Here is a 16,789-nt window from a genome sequence, read left to right as displayed (position 1 = left end):
CTTATTAAGACACGAATTACCAGTATAAAACTCACGCGCTAATTAAAGGCGTGAAGATAGCAAAGGCTATAGAGTTAAAACTTCTCTCCCACAAGAATTAGGCCTCTCTCTCTCTCTCTTGCGTACGCCTGCGCGCATTACGCACCCCTCTTTCTCCTTTTACCTTTTTTAGGCCTAACCATTACCCATTATTACAATCCTACCCTCCAACCTCATAATATTAATTTATTATATATCTTATTTAAAATCACATTTTCTTTCAATTCAATTAAACAAACAATTAAAATCAACCAAACCAAACCCTAGAAACACAATTTACATAATCGGTGATCCATTAGTTAATCAAACATCAATTCCTCTTTAATTCAGCTTCTACATACAATTTAAATCCCACTTTCAACATAATTGGTTAGTGATTTCTTCATTTTTCTTGAATTAATAGTTTTCCCCAATTTAATTATTGTGATTTTAAATTTTTTTAGTGTTTATTATTATTTTAATTTCTGGGTTTGTTTTGAATTGTTATTGGAGTAATTTCTGTATTTTTGGTTTATTTATTTATTTATTTGCTTAATGAGTTTAGGTTTTGTGGATTAAAGTATAATATTTGTATAAGATCATATATATTTAAATTTCTGTGTTATGATGCTATTTATTTTTTGCTTGTAATTACTTGTTGATGGCTTCAATGCCTGCAAAGTTTTGATTTTTTTTTTTCCTATTTTTGTCATGATTTGATGTGCTATGGTTTTTAAATACAAGATTTATTTTATTTTTCTAGTGTTTATTTTATTTTTTATTTCTGGGTTTGTTTTGAATTGTTTTTGGAGTAATTGCTGTATTTTTGGTTTATTTATTTATTTATTTATTTTGCTTATTGAGTTTAGGTTTTGTGGATTAAAGTCTAATATTTGTATAAGATCATATATTTTAATTTTTGTATTATGATATTTATTGTTTGCTTGTAATTAGTTGTTAATAGCTTCATGGCCTGCAAAGTTTTGATTTTTTTTTCTGTAATATTTTTGTTTTGATTTAATGTGTTACAGTTTATAAATACAAGATCTGTTATGTTGTGACAGTTTTGTTTATATAATGTTTGATAATCTGGATTGATGAAATGACTAATACTAATATTCATCAAAAAATTAGATAAAATGACTAGTGATTTGACTGTTTTCTAATATGTTGTTTGCTTTTGTTAAACATATATTTAGATTTAATTTGTTTTATTAAATATGGCAGATTTGGGTTGATTATACATTTATATTTATACCATGAGATTTAAAACGGGTCGCAGAGTGGAGATTACGAACAAGGAGGCGCCTGCATCTTTGCGGAAGGTAACTTTTTTTGTTGTTGTAATTATTTGGACATATTTTACTTTTGTGAAATACTGATATATGTTTTGTTATTGGTTTTTTTATAGATTTCGAGAAACAATAAGGTCGAACCAAGTTTTTGTTTAAAGATTCATCAAAATGATGCTAGAGTAAGGAAGCCGAAGAGGGCGTCTCCTTTTGGCTCGTTACATCCTAAATCCAAGAAAGTCAAACTTGCCGAGAACGATTGTGGTCAAAGTCAAAGGCATTCGTTCAAAAAGGTAGATGCTTTTGAGGGTAAGACATACACACAAGCATCCTTTAACTATACTTTAAATGGTTACTATGAAATGGAGAAAAATGAGTCTGATAATGATCAATGCTCTGTTGGTAGTTGCAGTGTTGTTAGTGATGGTTATAATAAGTTGACTAGTCAATATGATGTAGACGTTATGTCTAGTGATGGGGAGTCTTATAATAATACTAATACTTCATGGGTCGAACATGAAGTTGCAGAGAGTGTTCATAGGTTAGAGTTACATGCGTATCGGTCTACTTTGGAGGCATTATATGCTTCTGGCCCATTAAGTTGGGAAAAAGAAGCCGTTTTGACTAACCTTCGTATTAATCTTCATATTTCAAATGATGAACATTTGACAGAGCTAAAGCATTTAATTTCATCCGGAGCCCGTTTTCTTGATTAAAAGTGAATTGACGGTTTTATTTATTTTAAGATTAGGATGTTCTTGTATAATTCGAATAATGTTTGTAAGTAATAGACTTTTTTAAGTTTGTAATTAATTATGCAATGTATCCAATCTTTTATGAGGTGAAATTCAACTTTGTCAATTGTTTCTTGTTAAGATTTTTATTTTAAGAATGTTATTGATGTTGTGTACGTTTTCCAGAGTGACAATTGGAGGCATGCTTCTTTGCTTCCAAAGGGTCCAAACGAGATTCTGGTTCGGTTGACTTTCAGCTTGTCCATTCGCTACAGATAAGACAGGTGTTGCCATTTGGTAACAATTATAATGTAGCGGTGGTGGTGGCGGATCATTGAACCGTCGCCACCACTGCCAGTATTTAAAGTTGTTACCTCTTCTTTGTTTATAAACAAAGAAGTCATTTGACCAAATGAATTATTATTATATGACTTTTTGTTTATTCTGGTTATGTTATCATTTGGACTCACAAAAACAGAGTAACGGTGCATGCATACAAAGGTATATGCTGAAGAATTGGCTCACTTCTAGGTGAAGTATGTTGTAGCCTGTAATTAGCGTAAATGAGCTGAAATGTTTAGTTAGTTATTGATTCGTTGTACCCGTAACTCATGTATTCGACCATAAACGTACAAGACCATTGACTTCCTTGAAACAGAACAACGCGGAATGAAATTTGTACTTGCGGATCATGTTTGATTGTATGCAGCCATGTTTTGTAGCTCATGCTTGTTGCATGATGTTTCAGTTGCACATATTTTTAAACAGCTGTATAAAAACATTGAAATATGAATCGACATTAAGGAAATAGATGAATATTTTATATTTCTATAATCTTTTATGAGATATATGACATGATACTTTGCTTGATGGTCTGTGTAGCTGTTATCTAGATGTTGCATGGTTTTTATTTGTCAAAAGACAAAGACAGTTTTAAAACAAGTTATTCACATTGTTTAATCAGATGGATTTTGAGTTGCATTTTCTTTCGGTTCACCATGCATTGAGCAGATAATTTTCTAAAATCGAAGCATGAAGAATATGCAGTTGCATAAAGTACAGGTACTGTGTATTCGATCTTCCAAAAGGCCGAAAACAAGAATTTGGTTCGTCTGTGTTTCTCTTGGAATAAGATGTAAGGTTATCCAATTGTTACAAACAAGACAATTTGTTGCATTTGGCAGTTATGTGACAATTAAAACATAGAGGTGATGGCTTATATACCAAACAAACTGTCATTATTTAATGTTAAAATCAAACCAAGACCAAGAATTTAAGTTAACATCACCAACCATATGAAAAGGTTATACACACCTTGACAAGTTGGAGTGGACCATATAAACATATTCATAAAAATTCATTTAAATTTTCAGAATGAATGAAGAGGTTTTTAAATTTAAAATATTGTTTGATTCAATAGGAATGTCAAAACAAAAAACTTTGTTCTTATTTAAACAACTGTAATTATAGGGTGTTTAGGATTTTGCTTATTTAAGTGGAAAATAACTTTTTGTTAAAACTTTAGTAAACACCTTATCATCATCTTAAAGTAACTGTAATAACATTGTAATATATTGCCATCTTCTATCTTAACATAAAACAATTGAAACAACTATATTTAAACATTTTAATTCACCTCTTATCTAAATGCAACATTAAAGTGTTTGATTATAAAGTAGAGATGCTTATGCAAGTATAAAGTATCCACATTTCTTTTCTTTAAGTGCTTACATATTAGGACATTTCCATATTACCTACATCATGTTTTTCGATTGAGTGTCATGGACGGAACGGTCTCTATTGAATGATTTTTGATGGATATGTTATTACCTGAAGCCTCTGTTTTGAGTTATAAACTTATAACTTATTAGAGAGGATGAGCGAAAAAAAATCACATCTCAATGGTATATTCAGAATTCTATAATACTTTATATTTTATAAGTTACTAAAGAAAAACTAATTATACGTAAAATTAATTATAATAATATAATATTCATAAAAGTAAAAGTAGATAAAATGGCAAAACACGTCATTTATGTTTGCACGGTTTTTCAATGGACGTCCTTTAGCGAAAACAATGTCAGAAAACATCCTTTATGATTGAAAACCTTATCACGTTTTGTCATTTGGTCATAAACTAGTTCAGTTTTCTTGTTAAAATTAGTATTTTACTCTTTGATAGAGTATTTATGTAGACAGATTAAACTTTGAGAGAACATATTAGATATCTTTTTCTCTCTATCTCTGCAACTGGATCCACTCTCTCTCTCTCTCTCTCTCTCTCTCTCTCTCTCTCCCTCTTTACACCACTACCACCACCATCTCCGGACACCATATTGTCTGACGACCACCGCCACCATATTCACCATATTATCTGACGGCACATTCTCACACTTCTTTCGAGGTCCACAGTTTCCTTCTCATGCTTCAACAATGTGCCGTCAGATAATATGGTGAATATGGTGGCGGTGGTCGTCAGACAATATGGTGTCCGGAGATGGTGGTGGTAGTGGTGTAAAGAGGGAGAGAGAGAGAGAGAGTGGATCCAGTTGCAGAGATAGAGAGAAAAAGATATCTAATATGTTCCCTTAAAGTTTAATCTATCTACATAAATAGTCTATCAAAGAGTAAAATACTAATTTTAACAAGAAAACTTAACTAGTTTATGACCAAAGGACAAAACGTGATAAAGTTTTCAATCATAAAGGATGTTTTCTGACATTGTTTTCGCTAAAGGACGTCCATTGAAAAACCGTGCAAACATAAATGACGTGTTTTACCCTTCTGTCCCTAAAGTATTATATTGCATATGGGCTTTCTATGTTGGCTAGGAAAGTGGGCCTTTCTTTTTGATCCAACTTAATGTGGGCCTCTCTTCTACTCTTCTACGTAATTCTAATATCAACTTGTTCTTATATTTTGATTTGTATTCAATCGGATTCATCCGAGTACTTTAATCCGACAAAATCTTCTTTTTGACAATGGGTTCGACACAAAACAATACAAACAAACACGAACATGTATAATTGTGTTTAAGTTATCATGTTACTAACCCGTCACCATTGACACCCCTGATATAGACACAAATGTAACAATCAGATCAATGACTTAACTTAATATCGACTCTCTAACACGTCTTCCATGTTAGCAAAAACTACCAACGGTATTCTAGTGAGTTTTTCATCACACCGTTGGCTAAAATGACATTGTCATATTTCTCCGTTCAATATACGATCACATAACTTGTGTTTTGAGTCCCACAATACGACTACAAGCTAAAACTTGATTCACCGATCACTACTATAATGAATTTAATCCTAGTCTAAGTTTCTTACAAACATATAATTAAAAATACCAAATTCATATAAAATAACCTTCAAAAAATCGTTACGATATCCAATCAGTGATCACTTTTTTAAAAGTTCAATAGCAGGTACATCCAAATTATTAAATACATGCATGCAGGTCTTTATATTAAATACATGAATGCATTTTAATTTGAAAATTTGATTGATTGATCAGTTTAATTTATGGAAATCTTATTATTACATATATAGCTGTATTAATAGTTAGGAATATCGCTATCAATTAACACTATTAATTAATTAATTACATTATAGTTTTGATTTTCATCATCATTTTTCCGAAAATGATATTTTTCCTTTCTTTAATATAATGTAACTTATATATTTTCATGAGATGTAAACATCCATTGAGATATCATATATTATAACAATAACTAAAATTCCTTAAAAGACATATGATATATCTCTTAATTTTATGTCAAAAAAATTGTTTTTATTGAACATGTAACAATAAACTTAACACTATATCACCTTTACTCTCTCTCGTATATTATGTCAAAGTATTCATGAGAATTAAATTTATTTCTATGTTTACATTACCAATTATAATACAATTTTTTTAAGAAGCTCTATGAATATATTTTTTTTTTGAACTTCGAATTTCTTTTAATCTTTTTCGTCCGTGGACTTGAACCCAAAATATCTATCAAATCTATGCGTTTAGACGTCTTGCCTTTGCTAATGAACCACCACTTCATTGGTAGCTCGATAAATAGATAGAATATAAAACAAACACTTAAAACTCTAAGAATAAAAAGAAATATAGTTAATCACTTGGATGCGTGGTCATGCCTAAGGCCAAATTACTTAATTTTATCGAAAAAATATTTATTGTTTTAATAATTTGACAAAAAGACAACTCACATACACATATACATGATATCAACAATAAATTATAAAACTAAAAGAATGTATAATGATATTAAATAAATCCAGTAACAATAGCATATAATTGAATACGACACAGCCCTTGACACCAACACTAGATTCGAATACATGATTCAACCACTTGTTTACGCTTATTGTCGACTAGATCGAACAATTTCTTTAATTCCTAGAACTGTTCGTGACACTAAATCATTTATGGTGCTAATGGTTTCCATCGTGAGGTTCGGGGTAGCTTGTAATATTTGGTATCCCACAGTCATCATGGATCCACGTTCAGCATCTGGTGCACCTGTTCCATCTTCACCATAACCTGGGACAATAGATAACCCTGATGGCAAGAGAGCCACTGAAGAAGTGTCTTTGCCATACAACAACAAGGACACTGTCGGGAAATCCACGGTTGCATAGACAATGAGTGATCCTGTCATGTTACTCGAATTCTCTTGTAAAACCATAGTTTGATCATCTTCTATGAGTGTCTACAGAGAAAAATATATACAAAATTAGAAAATAAGCATTTGATAATTAATACTAGTACATATAAGTAGACAGTAGCTTTTTAAACTTACACTGGAATTCAAAATCAAGATGCAGTTAGAGTTAGTTTTATCTTGGCTCAATGGGAAATTAATCATGTCATTTGTAGCAATGCTATGGCAAATCAAATCCCACATACACCTCAAATCTTTTCTTTGCAACAAACCAAACAATTGTTGATGGTCTGTTGGTATCCATACCGAATAGGTTGCACTAGTGATTATCCCTACTGGTTCGCTAGAACCAACTACACACTTACGTGCCATGATCCTTGGTCTTCCCGGTGCTTCCGAAATCAAATCCCATCCTTGACCATCAGTCAAACAAATCCCATCACAAAACATACATGTCATGCGTTGTGCTAGGCATTTCAAGCTTCTTTTTGCATCTTTAAGCAAGTGGGTGTTAAGAGTGGGTGACATGGTGGCTCTTAAGCTCTCACAGTGCCGCAAAAGTGCACTAATCCATCTGTTTGCCCCAAAGCCAAGACCAGAGCTAATTAACTTGCGATACTGATTGGGGACCGATTGCTCATTATATTCAATATGTTCGATCCACGTAATCTAAAAATATATAATTATATTTTAGTTATTGATTATGCAATAAAAATATACAAATGATTTTATATGTATATATGTACCTTTGATAAACCCTTTGGCATATCATGTATGATGCAACCAGACGGACGCCTTGTTGTTACATGGCCTTCCATTCCATAGTTAATGGATACATCGGCCACAATCCATTGCCCCTCTGCATGTTGTTTGGCGAATCTAATAAACTTCAGAACTCGAACTGGTACTAAAGGTGAGATGACTTGGATTTCGGCTTTCATCTACATAAATTTTTTATCATTTAGCATTAACTAAACAATTATTTTAATGGAGGAGATTAAAAGAAAAGAAATCCAAGAAGACTTACAAGTTGGAGAGCACCACTTCTTGAACCTCCTATGCCTTTTGAAATCACTTCCGTTGTAGTACAACTTCCGATCACACCCCTAAACATATCTCTCCATTGATCCTGTAACACACAAAGTTAATCAAATTTTCGTATAACTTGATAAAACCATTGGTTTTCTATTAAACTAACAAAGACAAAAAAGAAAAGTTACCGCATTGAGCAATGCTTCTACAAGGATTGAACCACTTATTGGTACTACACTGCTAGCCCTTGTAGCATCGGATACGAATCCAAGTGGTTTTGTGCCAAGGCAAGGTGTAAAAGCCTTTACATATTCAACGAGCTCAAGGGTTTCTCCTCCACATTCCTTGTTTCTTTTCCATAATGGAGCATTGACTAGCCCAAGCCTCAAGATCTCTTCCATTGCTCTTGACGCTTGCTCAAGATATCCATTCCTTTGAATATCTATTTCGTTGCGCATTTGTGATTGAGACTCCACTGGGCTTATAATATTATTGTTGGAGCTTCCCTCTACGAATTCAAAGTTATTATTCGTTAGTAACAGAGCGAGACAGTCTATAAAGTGAAAGTCGAGTAAAAGAGTCTATAGTTTATGAGATATATTAAATATGTAAACATTTATGTATACCTGTTAACTCTTTCATATTTGTGTCATTAGAACTTTTAATTTTGTTTGGCAATGGACTAGAAAGTGTCGAGGGTGTGCCAAGCGTTTTATTTAAGACCCTCGTCATTCTACGAAGCTTCTCTTTTAATCGCTCATACCCTATCTTGAGCTTTTGTTGTTCAATGAAACTGTCCGGAATTGTTGCTTGCGCGCCGCATTTGTTACAAATCGGGTTCTTTATAGCTTCTTTCAATGCTAAAATCTCAAGCTTAAGTTCCTCATTCTCTTTCTTTAGAGAACTAATTTCATCACGCTCCATTTGAGCCTACACAAATATAGTTAATGAATTTTAATACCTAGTGGGTCTAGGTCTAGGAGTGAGTAGTAGAAGTAACCTTAATTTCTTTTCCAAATTCATGAATGTTAATATAAGAAAATTATTTGAAGTTTATGCATTAACATTTTAGATGTTTTTATATTTCTTAAACTTGAATTTTTTGCCATATTATTTTCACATATCTCACTTTTCCGAAAGTAAATATATTACCAAACATTACCTTTATTTGAGTTCTTCTATTTTGGAACCAAAATTTGACCTTTTTTTCTTCGATGTTGAGTTTCCTTCCGATGTCTATCCTTTCTTTCTCGCCGGGGTGATCGTTCTTTTTAAAGAATCTAGTAAGGCAAAACAAAATAAAATAACTATATATGCATGGACTCAAATTTAATTTAGTAAATACTAAAAAGGAAAAATGAGTATTACTTTTCGAGTTCTTCAATTTGATGACGAGTATATTGTACCCGTTGAGAACTCGAAGAAAGATGGATTTCCTGTTCGTTACTAGATGCGAATGTTGAATTCTCGTTTCCACCAGATGCGGTTGTAGGCACTATTTCTTTCTCATAATAACTATATTCTTCCATTTTTGGCTTTCGTCTGCAAAATTATAACGCAAAATGCACTTTAGTTAACATACACTACTAATAAAGATTAGTGGATTCTTGAAAAATTTTTTATGAGAAGACCACAATAAAAAGATGAAGGTTTCTAGTCTTTTGAAAATTTTTTGCTATAAATTAAATCATATATGTTAGTCTTCAATTATTTATTTATTTTTTTTTTTTGTGAAGCTTTTCTAATAAACACCTCAGATGTGAAACATTTTTTTGTTGTTGTTATGAAGTGAAAAAAAAACAAAAGCATTTCTTTTTCATGCAATAAATAAAAACAATAACCAATAAGTTATGACAAAATGTTATTGTTTGTCTAATTTAATCACCTAAAAGATCTAACCAACAAATAGAAAGTAACAAGTTTGGGTGCTAAATGGAAAGGTTTAGAATTTTCTAATATGATTCATTTAAGACTTTGAATTTTCACGCGTCATATATGCAAAAATAAAATTGGTGTATTATATGTAAAAAAATAAGATATATTCATAGTTGGTTTTCTAGCAGGCTTAGTTCAAAACTCAACATTTCAAAATTCGATTTGAACAACAAATGTGAATTTTGGTTTATCTATCTGTAGAAATGAGAAACCAAAAAGCGATTAACATAATAATAATAATAATAATAATAATAATTAAGGTATGCGTTTCATAACAAAAAGAAAATGTAGTCTTTTTCTTTTTTCTGAATAAGTTTTTTTTCGAATGGCAAGGATTATATTAGAAAATCTCCACCGGTAAGAAACTAGAGAAGAAGGGAGAAAACTCGATAAAAATATGACCTATTGCTAAAGACTAACAAAAACATGAGCAAGACTAACTGATAAAAAAAATATGTAACAAGTACAAAACAAAAATAGAAGAAGATACTTTTAACACTTGTTATGAATACTTGATCAACAAAGGAGCTTTCTCCTTAAATATTTTAACCGACAAGATGAACTGTGGATGTGAAGGGAGGAAGATCAAGATATATACACACACCAAGAAATGGGATGTAAATAGAAATATGTTGAAATATTTATTTTTAATCTTTTTCTTTTAGCTTCAAATTTAAGATTCCTTCTCAATATGAAAATAAATCCCATTTCACAAAGTTATTGCATTTCACCCAACATATTTTTAAACATAAAACAAATCTCATAAATTACTTAAATCTTTTATGAGAAATAAAATAAAGTCTAACTTTATTATGTAATATTATAGAGATTAATATAATACCTCTTAAACGAATTACAAGTAATTATTTATCTATGAATTTATTTGTACATTAACTTATATTTGACGGATTAGGTTCAGTCCAATTTTGCCACCACCACTTTGGTGGAGGTGCTTAGATAAGTTTTCCAAAGGTTCACTTGTGGGTGGTTAGGGGATTGAGTTATGGTAAGAAACAATATGTGAAGAGTGTCTTTCAAGGACAAAGATGTATTAGCTGTTGAAACAAAAGATTAAGTCAAATGTTGATATAAATAATGAAACAAAACAACGATTTAAAAAAAAAAAGTTAAGTTTATTGTGTTGTATAATATTATAGCTATCGTACTAACTGAATTCATATATGTGGTCAAAGTTTCTTTACTTTGGGCACCTTTTTGTTTATTAAATTATCTTAAATGTACAAAGCATTTAATTTTTTGTATTCTTATAAATAAATGAAAATATTAAATAGTGATTAAAATTTTTTATCCATTAATTAGCTGTAATCCTTTGAATTAAAATATTATTTATTTTTAATCTTCATCATCTTATCAAAAATAATTTTTTAATAACCTAATATTTTCGTCTACTACTTTTTTCTAAGAAAATATAAGATAAATATAATATATTTTTGAAGAATAATAGAGTTTTTAAGATGCTAACTACTAAAAATAAAATAATAAATCAACAAATAAAATAGAAAATTGTAATGATAAATATATTTTCATCTCATAAACCAGAGATCATAATAAATTTTTTAAAACAGTTATAGTTAATTATTAATTTGATTGTAGTATCATATTTTCATTAATTATGTACAATAATAAATGATAATATTTTGGTTAAATTTATTACCATATTGATCTTCAATTAGTGAAAAAAGATATATTTAACTTCTTTATACGTTGAAGCAAAAATTAAAATCTATCATGCATATATTAATACATTTTTCTAATTTATAGCATGTTAATTTTTTTATATAATCATTTTACCAAATTTTTAAAAACTTGAAAATATTTTAATAAGAATGAGATGTAATGACAACTAAAATAATATATTATTGACAACAAAAACACTATATAACTTCGATATGATATCAACAGGTTAATCTAGAAAAGTAGTCATAACTCTGATATATTTTTAACGATAAATGAAAGCCAAAATGTTATCCTAGATTATGATTGCTGTATAAATGTTTTTTGGATCAATAAACATATGTAAATCATAAAAGAAATAAACTAAAAATAGATTTTTTGTATGCATATAAATAAAATAAATGAATGACATGCGATAACCTGAATGAGAGATGAATTCGAGTATTTTGTAGAGGAAAACCATATTGATATAAAGAGGCCTTTGTTAGAGTCTTCAATCAAACGCCAAAGGATTTTGATCGCGTTTTAAGAAGTAATAAGAACTTGATTGTGTTACAAATGGCGGAATGTTATAGAATAACCAGTGAAAAAATAAACTTTGTTTTAGGGTAACGAGACTCACAATTGAATATTTTTTTTAATCTGAGCATCAACGTGAATACTTAATATATAGAGCGTTTTTTTATAGAGGTTATAATCTCCTGTGTACGCAACATACCGTAACGTATTGAAACACTAGGAACATAATCATAATTTAATCGTTAGAAATAATTAAATAAAGATATTTCATAAGTCTACTTTTATTGTATTATTATAACTATGATAGTACTCGTGTTACACACGGGTTGAAAAGAGATAAATAACAAAATCAGTATAGACAACCATAAAATTTCATAAATAGACAACCATATATTAACATTAGGATGACCTAAACAAAATCTAAGAGAGAAACATTGTCTACATAAAATGTTAATAGTTACACAAACTTGTCTATATTAGGAAAGTCATGAAAATATATAAACCGTATTATTCCAGTATGAACTTCAAAAATTTGCATCCAAAAACAAAAATATTTTGCTATAGAACCTGTAAGGGAATATCTCATAGAATAGTAACCAATTAGTTTCAAAAGTGTTCCAATTAGGTCACTGATGCATATTTCTCCCAAATCGGGTCACTAAATCTTCAAATAAAGTCTCACCGATTTTTTTGTGCGCCAAGAAAGAAATGGAGGATATGATGTGGGGGTCGAATTTGCAATATATGTAGTTAAATTTATAAAATTTTTAAAAAACATTAATTATATTAAAATGCAAAAAAATAAAATATACTTCGCCACTCAACGTCAACATAAAAAAAATAAAAATAAAAGACTTCCTATATGAAACAAAAAAGAGAAAGGCTAAAAAAACATGTTAAAACCTTTAATTTAATATAATATAAAAGTTGAGTGACTTAATTGGAACACTTTTTAAGTTGAGTGACCTAATTGCAACACTTTTAAAACTTGGTTTGAACTAACAATATATTTCAAACCCGGGTCATATTTGAAACGAAAGTACGTGTAAGGCCCCGATCCCGGTGCCCTACTTTGACGTTGGATTTAGTCATAAACACAATTCTAATTATCAGAGTTGATTAAAACTTTAACGGAATAAATAAAACTACAATCATTCATTACAAACATCCATAACTTGTCTTTTAACAACATAACATAAAACCTAGTATTCAATACATCATGACAAATCTTTGGATGCCAGCCTCCTCAATTCTGCCATGTGTCCCTCTCAAACCAACTGTCTCAATCTGTTAACCTGCGTGCATACTAAAAGACAGCTACGCTGAGTGAGTTCTAGTTAATCAGGCAACATACATTACATTCACATACTTACGTAAATACGTATCCGAAGATATGTACCTTCATCTTTCCTTACATACATACATACATACATACATACTTTCATTCTTTCTTTCATACTTACATTCATACTTTCATTCATACATATACGTTTTAAAGAGCATTCCGCCCTATAACCTTCGCATATATTTATTAGGGTCTGTTCTCTACATTCGCGGATATTATTAGGGTCCGTTCCCATATTCGCAGATATTATTAGGGTATGTTCCCTACATTTGCAGACATTATTAGGGTCTGTTCCCTACATTCGCAGATATTATTAGGGTCTGTTCCCTATTTAAACCATACCTTTCATCCGTGCTATAACCATAAATACCTTTCTTTATATAATCATACTTTCGTACATACTCGTTTCATTACGTGCTTTCAGCCATACATATTTCATACTAGGCATACTACATATTACTTCCCTTGTCGATACGTGCAATATCCGAATATCGTTCACGCACTGACAAGCATTCATTCATAACATTCATACCTACTATCACATCAATCATTATAGCACACTTGCCATTTAAGGTAAGTGTATTAACATTCACATTGAGTATGCGCACAGTCCGAAAACATGACAAGGAAGTGGGGCTAGAAACTCACCTGAGTCCTTTTACGTTCATCGTTAATGGTTATTCCTTTCTTTAGCTACGCATGACTAACCGTATAAAATTACTGAATTACACGTATTAATTAATAATCATTACCCATATCATGTTTCTAGTTTAATTATAACCTCAACGAATGGGGGTCTGGGGGCAGCTTCCCTGATAGCAGGGTTCTAGGGGCGGAAGCCCCTAGCAGGGTCCAAGGGGCAGAGCCCCTGGCTAGGGTCGAGCTTTTCATTAGAATTCTTAATTTATTATTTTATTGCTAACTCATAAAGTTCGAGGGCTTCTTTGTAATTAATCCATTTTATCCTAAGTCCAGGGACTTTTCTTTCATTCTTTCAAATTCTAATTTGTTATCCAGTTCTTTAACGAATGGGCTCATTCGTTACTTCATAACGAATGGCCACTTATGGACTTTCATAACGAATTGACTTTTATAACGAACTGGCCTATATAACGAACTGGCTTTTATAACGAACTGGCTATTATAACGAATTGGGGGTTCATTCGTTAGTTCTCCATTAACGAATTGCTTAACGAATGAAACTCATTCGTTATTCTTCCTTAACGAATTGGCATAACGAATTGCTGTTAATTCGTTATTCTTCCGTTAACGAATTAGGGTTAGGTCAGAGAATGTCAGAATATTCTCAGACATTCCCTTTAACCTCGTACGCCATTTTTCGGCACCGCCATCGCCGGAAAACCGGGATCTCGCCGGAAAAACGAGATCTCACTCGTTTTCCACCGTTTTTGTCCCGTTCGATCCAGATCTGAGCTAGGGTGACCCCTAAGCTCATCTTTTGATCGTTTTATACCTGATTCCATCCAGACCTTGTGACTTTAATGGTTTAAGGTGTCGGCTCGTCGTTTTGCGACTAGATCTAGCGGGTTTGGATCCATATGATATCATAATGTTATTACATCGGATCGATGCACAGTTTTCCCTCTTGGTTTCGGTTAGAGAAAGAGAAATACGAGAGAGAACTTAAGTGTGTGTTTTTGATGGTGTATGGAATGAGTGGAAATGAATGGATTATGGGTTAATTAAGGTTTATATATTATGGGTCATGGGCTTAAGCCCATGGTCTTTCTCACTTCCTTATTAACCCAAGTCCATTACCCGTATTACTTAACCCAACACAAGCCCAACTCATAATAACTCATATTTTATATTATTAACCGAAACAAGAAAACGGGATGTTACAGTACGAGTAGTTGTTGTAGTATTTATAATATTGGATTTAAATTTAACATATATTTGAAGATAATTTTGAATTGTAGTTTGTTAATATTAACAAAATTGTAACTTAGAATTGTCTGGTCAAGATTACTAAACTAAGAAAACTGTAATTATGCTAATTTTAGTTTTTTGAAAATATAGTCAAAGTCCAACTGTATAATATATTATTGTAAATTTCATATAAATGTTGAGAATTTGATTTTGAAAATTATTTTTTTTTTTTTTTGTAAAAACTCATATAAATAGAAATGAGAATAAATTATTATTATTAAAACTATAGTAATGTCCAAATTTACCAAAATTAAACTCAAGTCATATTAATAAAAATAGTCAAATTTAGTCAAATGACTAACCTATTAAAATTCGGATTTGAAAATACGGTCAAAATCCAACCGTATAACCTATTATTGTAAACTTCTTATAGTGGTTAGAATTCGAATTTCAAAATGGTTTACATACATATATTTTATTATTCACATTTAGGAATAAATATATTAAGGAATTTAGTTGAAATTGACATTAAATTCATAATAACTTGAAATATTTTGAAATGATTATTAAAACTAAAATCTTATTTATTTAAGGCATGAATAATGAAAATTTATGAAATGAGTTTATAATTATGGATAATATTAAAAAAATTAAAATTGATTTCAAAAAATTAGTCAAATTCGGAATAAGAATTAGGTTTAAATATGTAAATGTTATTTAAACCTATTTAATATAAATGGTCAAATTCAGTCAAATGGTTAATATGAAATTTAGTAAAATTCGGTTTTTTAAAATATAGTTAAATCAAATTGTATAACATATTTTTACAAACTTCATATAATGGTTGAGAATTCGATATGTAAGTTTAAATTAATATGTATATGTAATATGTAAATATGTAACTATGTAAATATGTAAAATTATAATAGTGTAATCATTTATCAAAATTAGAGTCAGATAATTAATTATTAAATTATTAAAATTATAATAATGTACACATTTTTGTCAAAATTAGAGTCAAATTATTAATTATCAAATAAAACCCAAAATAATATACCAAAACTGTATAACCTATTTTTGTAAACTTAATATTTTTGTAAAGAATTAAAAACAATAAAAAAGTGTTGAAACAAATTACTATACATATGTAAATGTTATTTAAAATTTAAAACTATTTTTTATAAATGGTGAAAAAGAGTTGGATAATTAATATGGTCGAAAAGTTAATTAAATTGTTCATTCGGCTTTTTAAACAAATAAGGATAGTAAAACTCTATAAATTGCATTAATGAGATTCTTAGATAAGATATAATAATAAATTTATGTAAACTAAGTATAAATGAGTAATAATCGCTTTGTAAAATACCATATTAAATTATGTTTAATATGATATCTAATTTATGAGGTATAATGAGTTTGTTATTTTATGAGTTTTTTTTTGTATAATGAGTTTCCATATAAAATTTATGAGTTTTTTTTTTGTAAACTAATATAATATTGAAAGGTATAATGAGGTTTTAAATTAGACGAAATATTTGTGACTTAATTGAAAGTTGACAAAAACAATAGAATAATGATTATATTAATATATGTAATTTAATGTACATTAACATATTACAAATAAGGAATATACATGAATATTAAA

The 16,789-nt window shown here is 30.0% G+C and overlaps 2 protein-coding genes across 5 annotated transcripts; one reads left to right on the top strand and one right to left on the bottom strand.

The window, feature by feature from the left end:
• The first annotated feature begins 244 nt into the window (after window positions 1-244).
• Window positions 245-2,716, top strand: LOC143567671 (uncharacterized). Of its 4 annotated transcripts, XM_077054039.1 has the most exons (5): window positions 245-408; window positions 1,246-1,343; window positions 1,430-1,603; window positions 2,231-2,328; window positions 2,523-2,716. In XM_077054039.1, exons 2-4 carry the CDS (start codon window positions 1,278-1,280, stop codon window positions 2,321-2,323), a joined length of 333 nt encoding a protein of 110 aa, XP_076910154.1. In that variant the 5' UTR covers window positions 245-408; window positions 1,246-1,277; the 3' UTR covers window positions 2,324-2,328; window positions 2,523-2,716. The 4 variants fall into 4 exon arrangements, with proteins under 4 accessions (XP_076910154.1, XP_076910153.1, XP_076910155.1 ...); XM_077054038.1 differs by having other exon boundaries at window positions 2,231-2,716; XM_077054040.1 differs by having other exon boundaries at window positions 1,430-1,619; window positions 2,231-2,716.
• A 3,712-nt stretch (window positions 2,717-6,428) lies between these two features.
• LOC143567665 (homeobox-leucine zipper protein HDG1-like) lies at window positions 6,429-9,289 on the bottom strand. Its single transcript, XM_077054033.1, has 7 exons — window positions 9,167-9,289; window positions 8,484-8,690; window positions 7,949-8,341; window positions 7,756-7,857; window positions 7,475-7,669; window positions 6,867-7,397; window positions 6,429-6,776 (listed from the first exon to the last, which is right to left on the bottom strand). Exons 1-7 carry the CDS (start codon window positions 9,287-9,289, stop codon window positions 6,429-6,431), a joined length of 1,899 nt encoding a protein of 632 aa, XP_076910148.1.
• Between the last annotated feature and the right edge of the window lie 7,500 nt (window positions 9,290-16,789).

Source organism: Bidens hawaiensis, unplaced genomic scaffold, assembly GCF_021521415.1.
Source record: "Bidens hawaiensis isolate Kalapana, Puna unplaced genomic scaffold, B.hawaiensis_p1.1 tig00023533_1, whole genome shotgun sequence".
Classification (NCBI taxonomy): domain Eukaryota; kingdom Viridiplantae; phylum Streptophyta; class Magnoliopsida; order Asterales; family Asteraceae; genus Bidens; species Bidens hawaiensis.
The sequence above is the reverse complement of the archived record's forward strand: the minus strand, read 5'-3'. Positions and strand labels throughout refer to the sequence as shown.

Bases quoted from the DNA above. Each gene is read 5' to 3' on its own strand.
- LOC143567671 (XM_077054036.1), top strand. From the start codon at position 1,278: ATGAGATTTAAAACGGGTCGCAGAGTGGAGATTACGAACAAGGAGGCG. The intron at 1,344-1,429 runs GTAACTTTTTTT...GTTTTTTTATAG, and splicing joins CGCCTGCATCTTTGCGGAAG to ATTTCGAGAAACAATAAGGT.
- LOC143567665 (XM_077054033.1), bottom strand. From the start codon at position 9,289: ATGGAAGAATATAGTTATTATGAGAAAGAAATAGTGCCTACAACCGCA. The intron at 8,342-8,483 runs GTCTTAAATAAA...CATAAACTATAG, and splicing joins AGCTTCGTAGAATGACGAGG to ACTCTTTTACTCGACTTTCA. The intron at 6,777-6,866 runs GTAAGTTTAAAA...TTTTCTCTGTAG, and splicing joins TCTTGATTTTGAATTCCAGT to ACACTCATAGAAGATGATCA.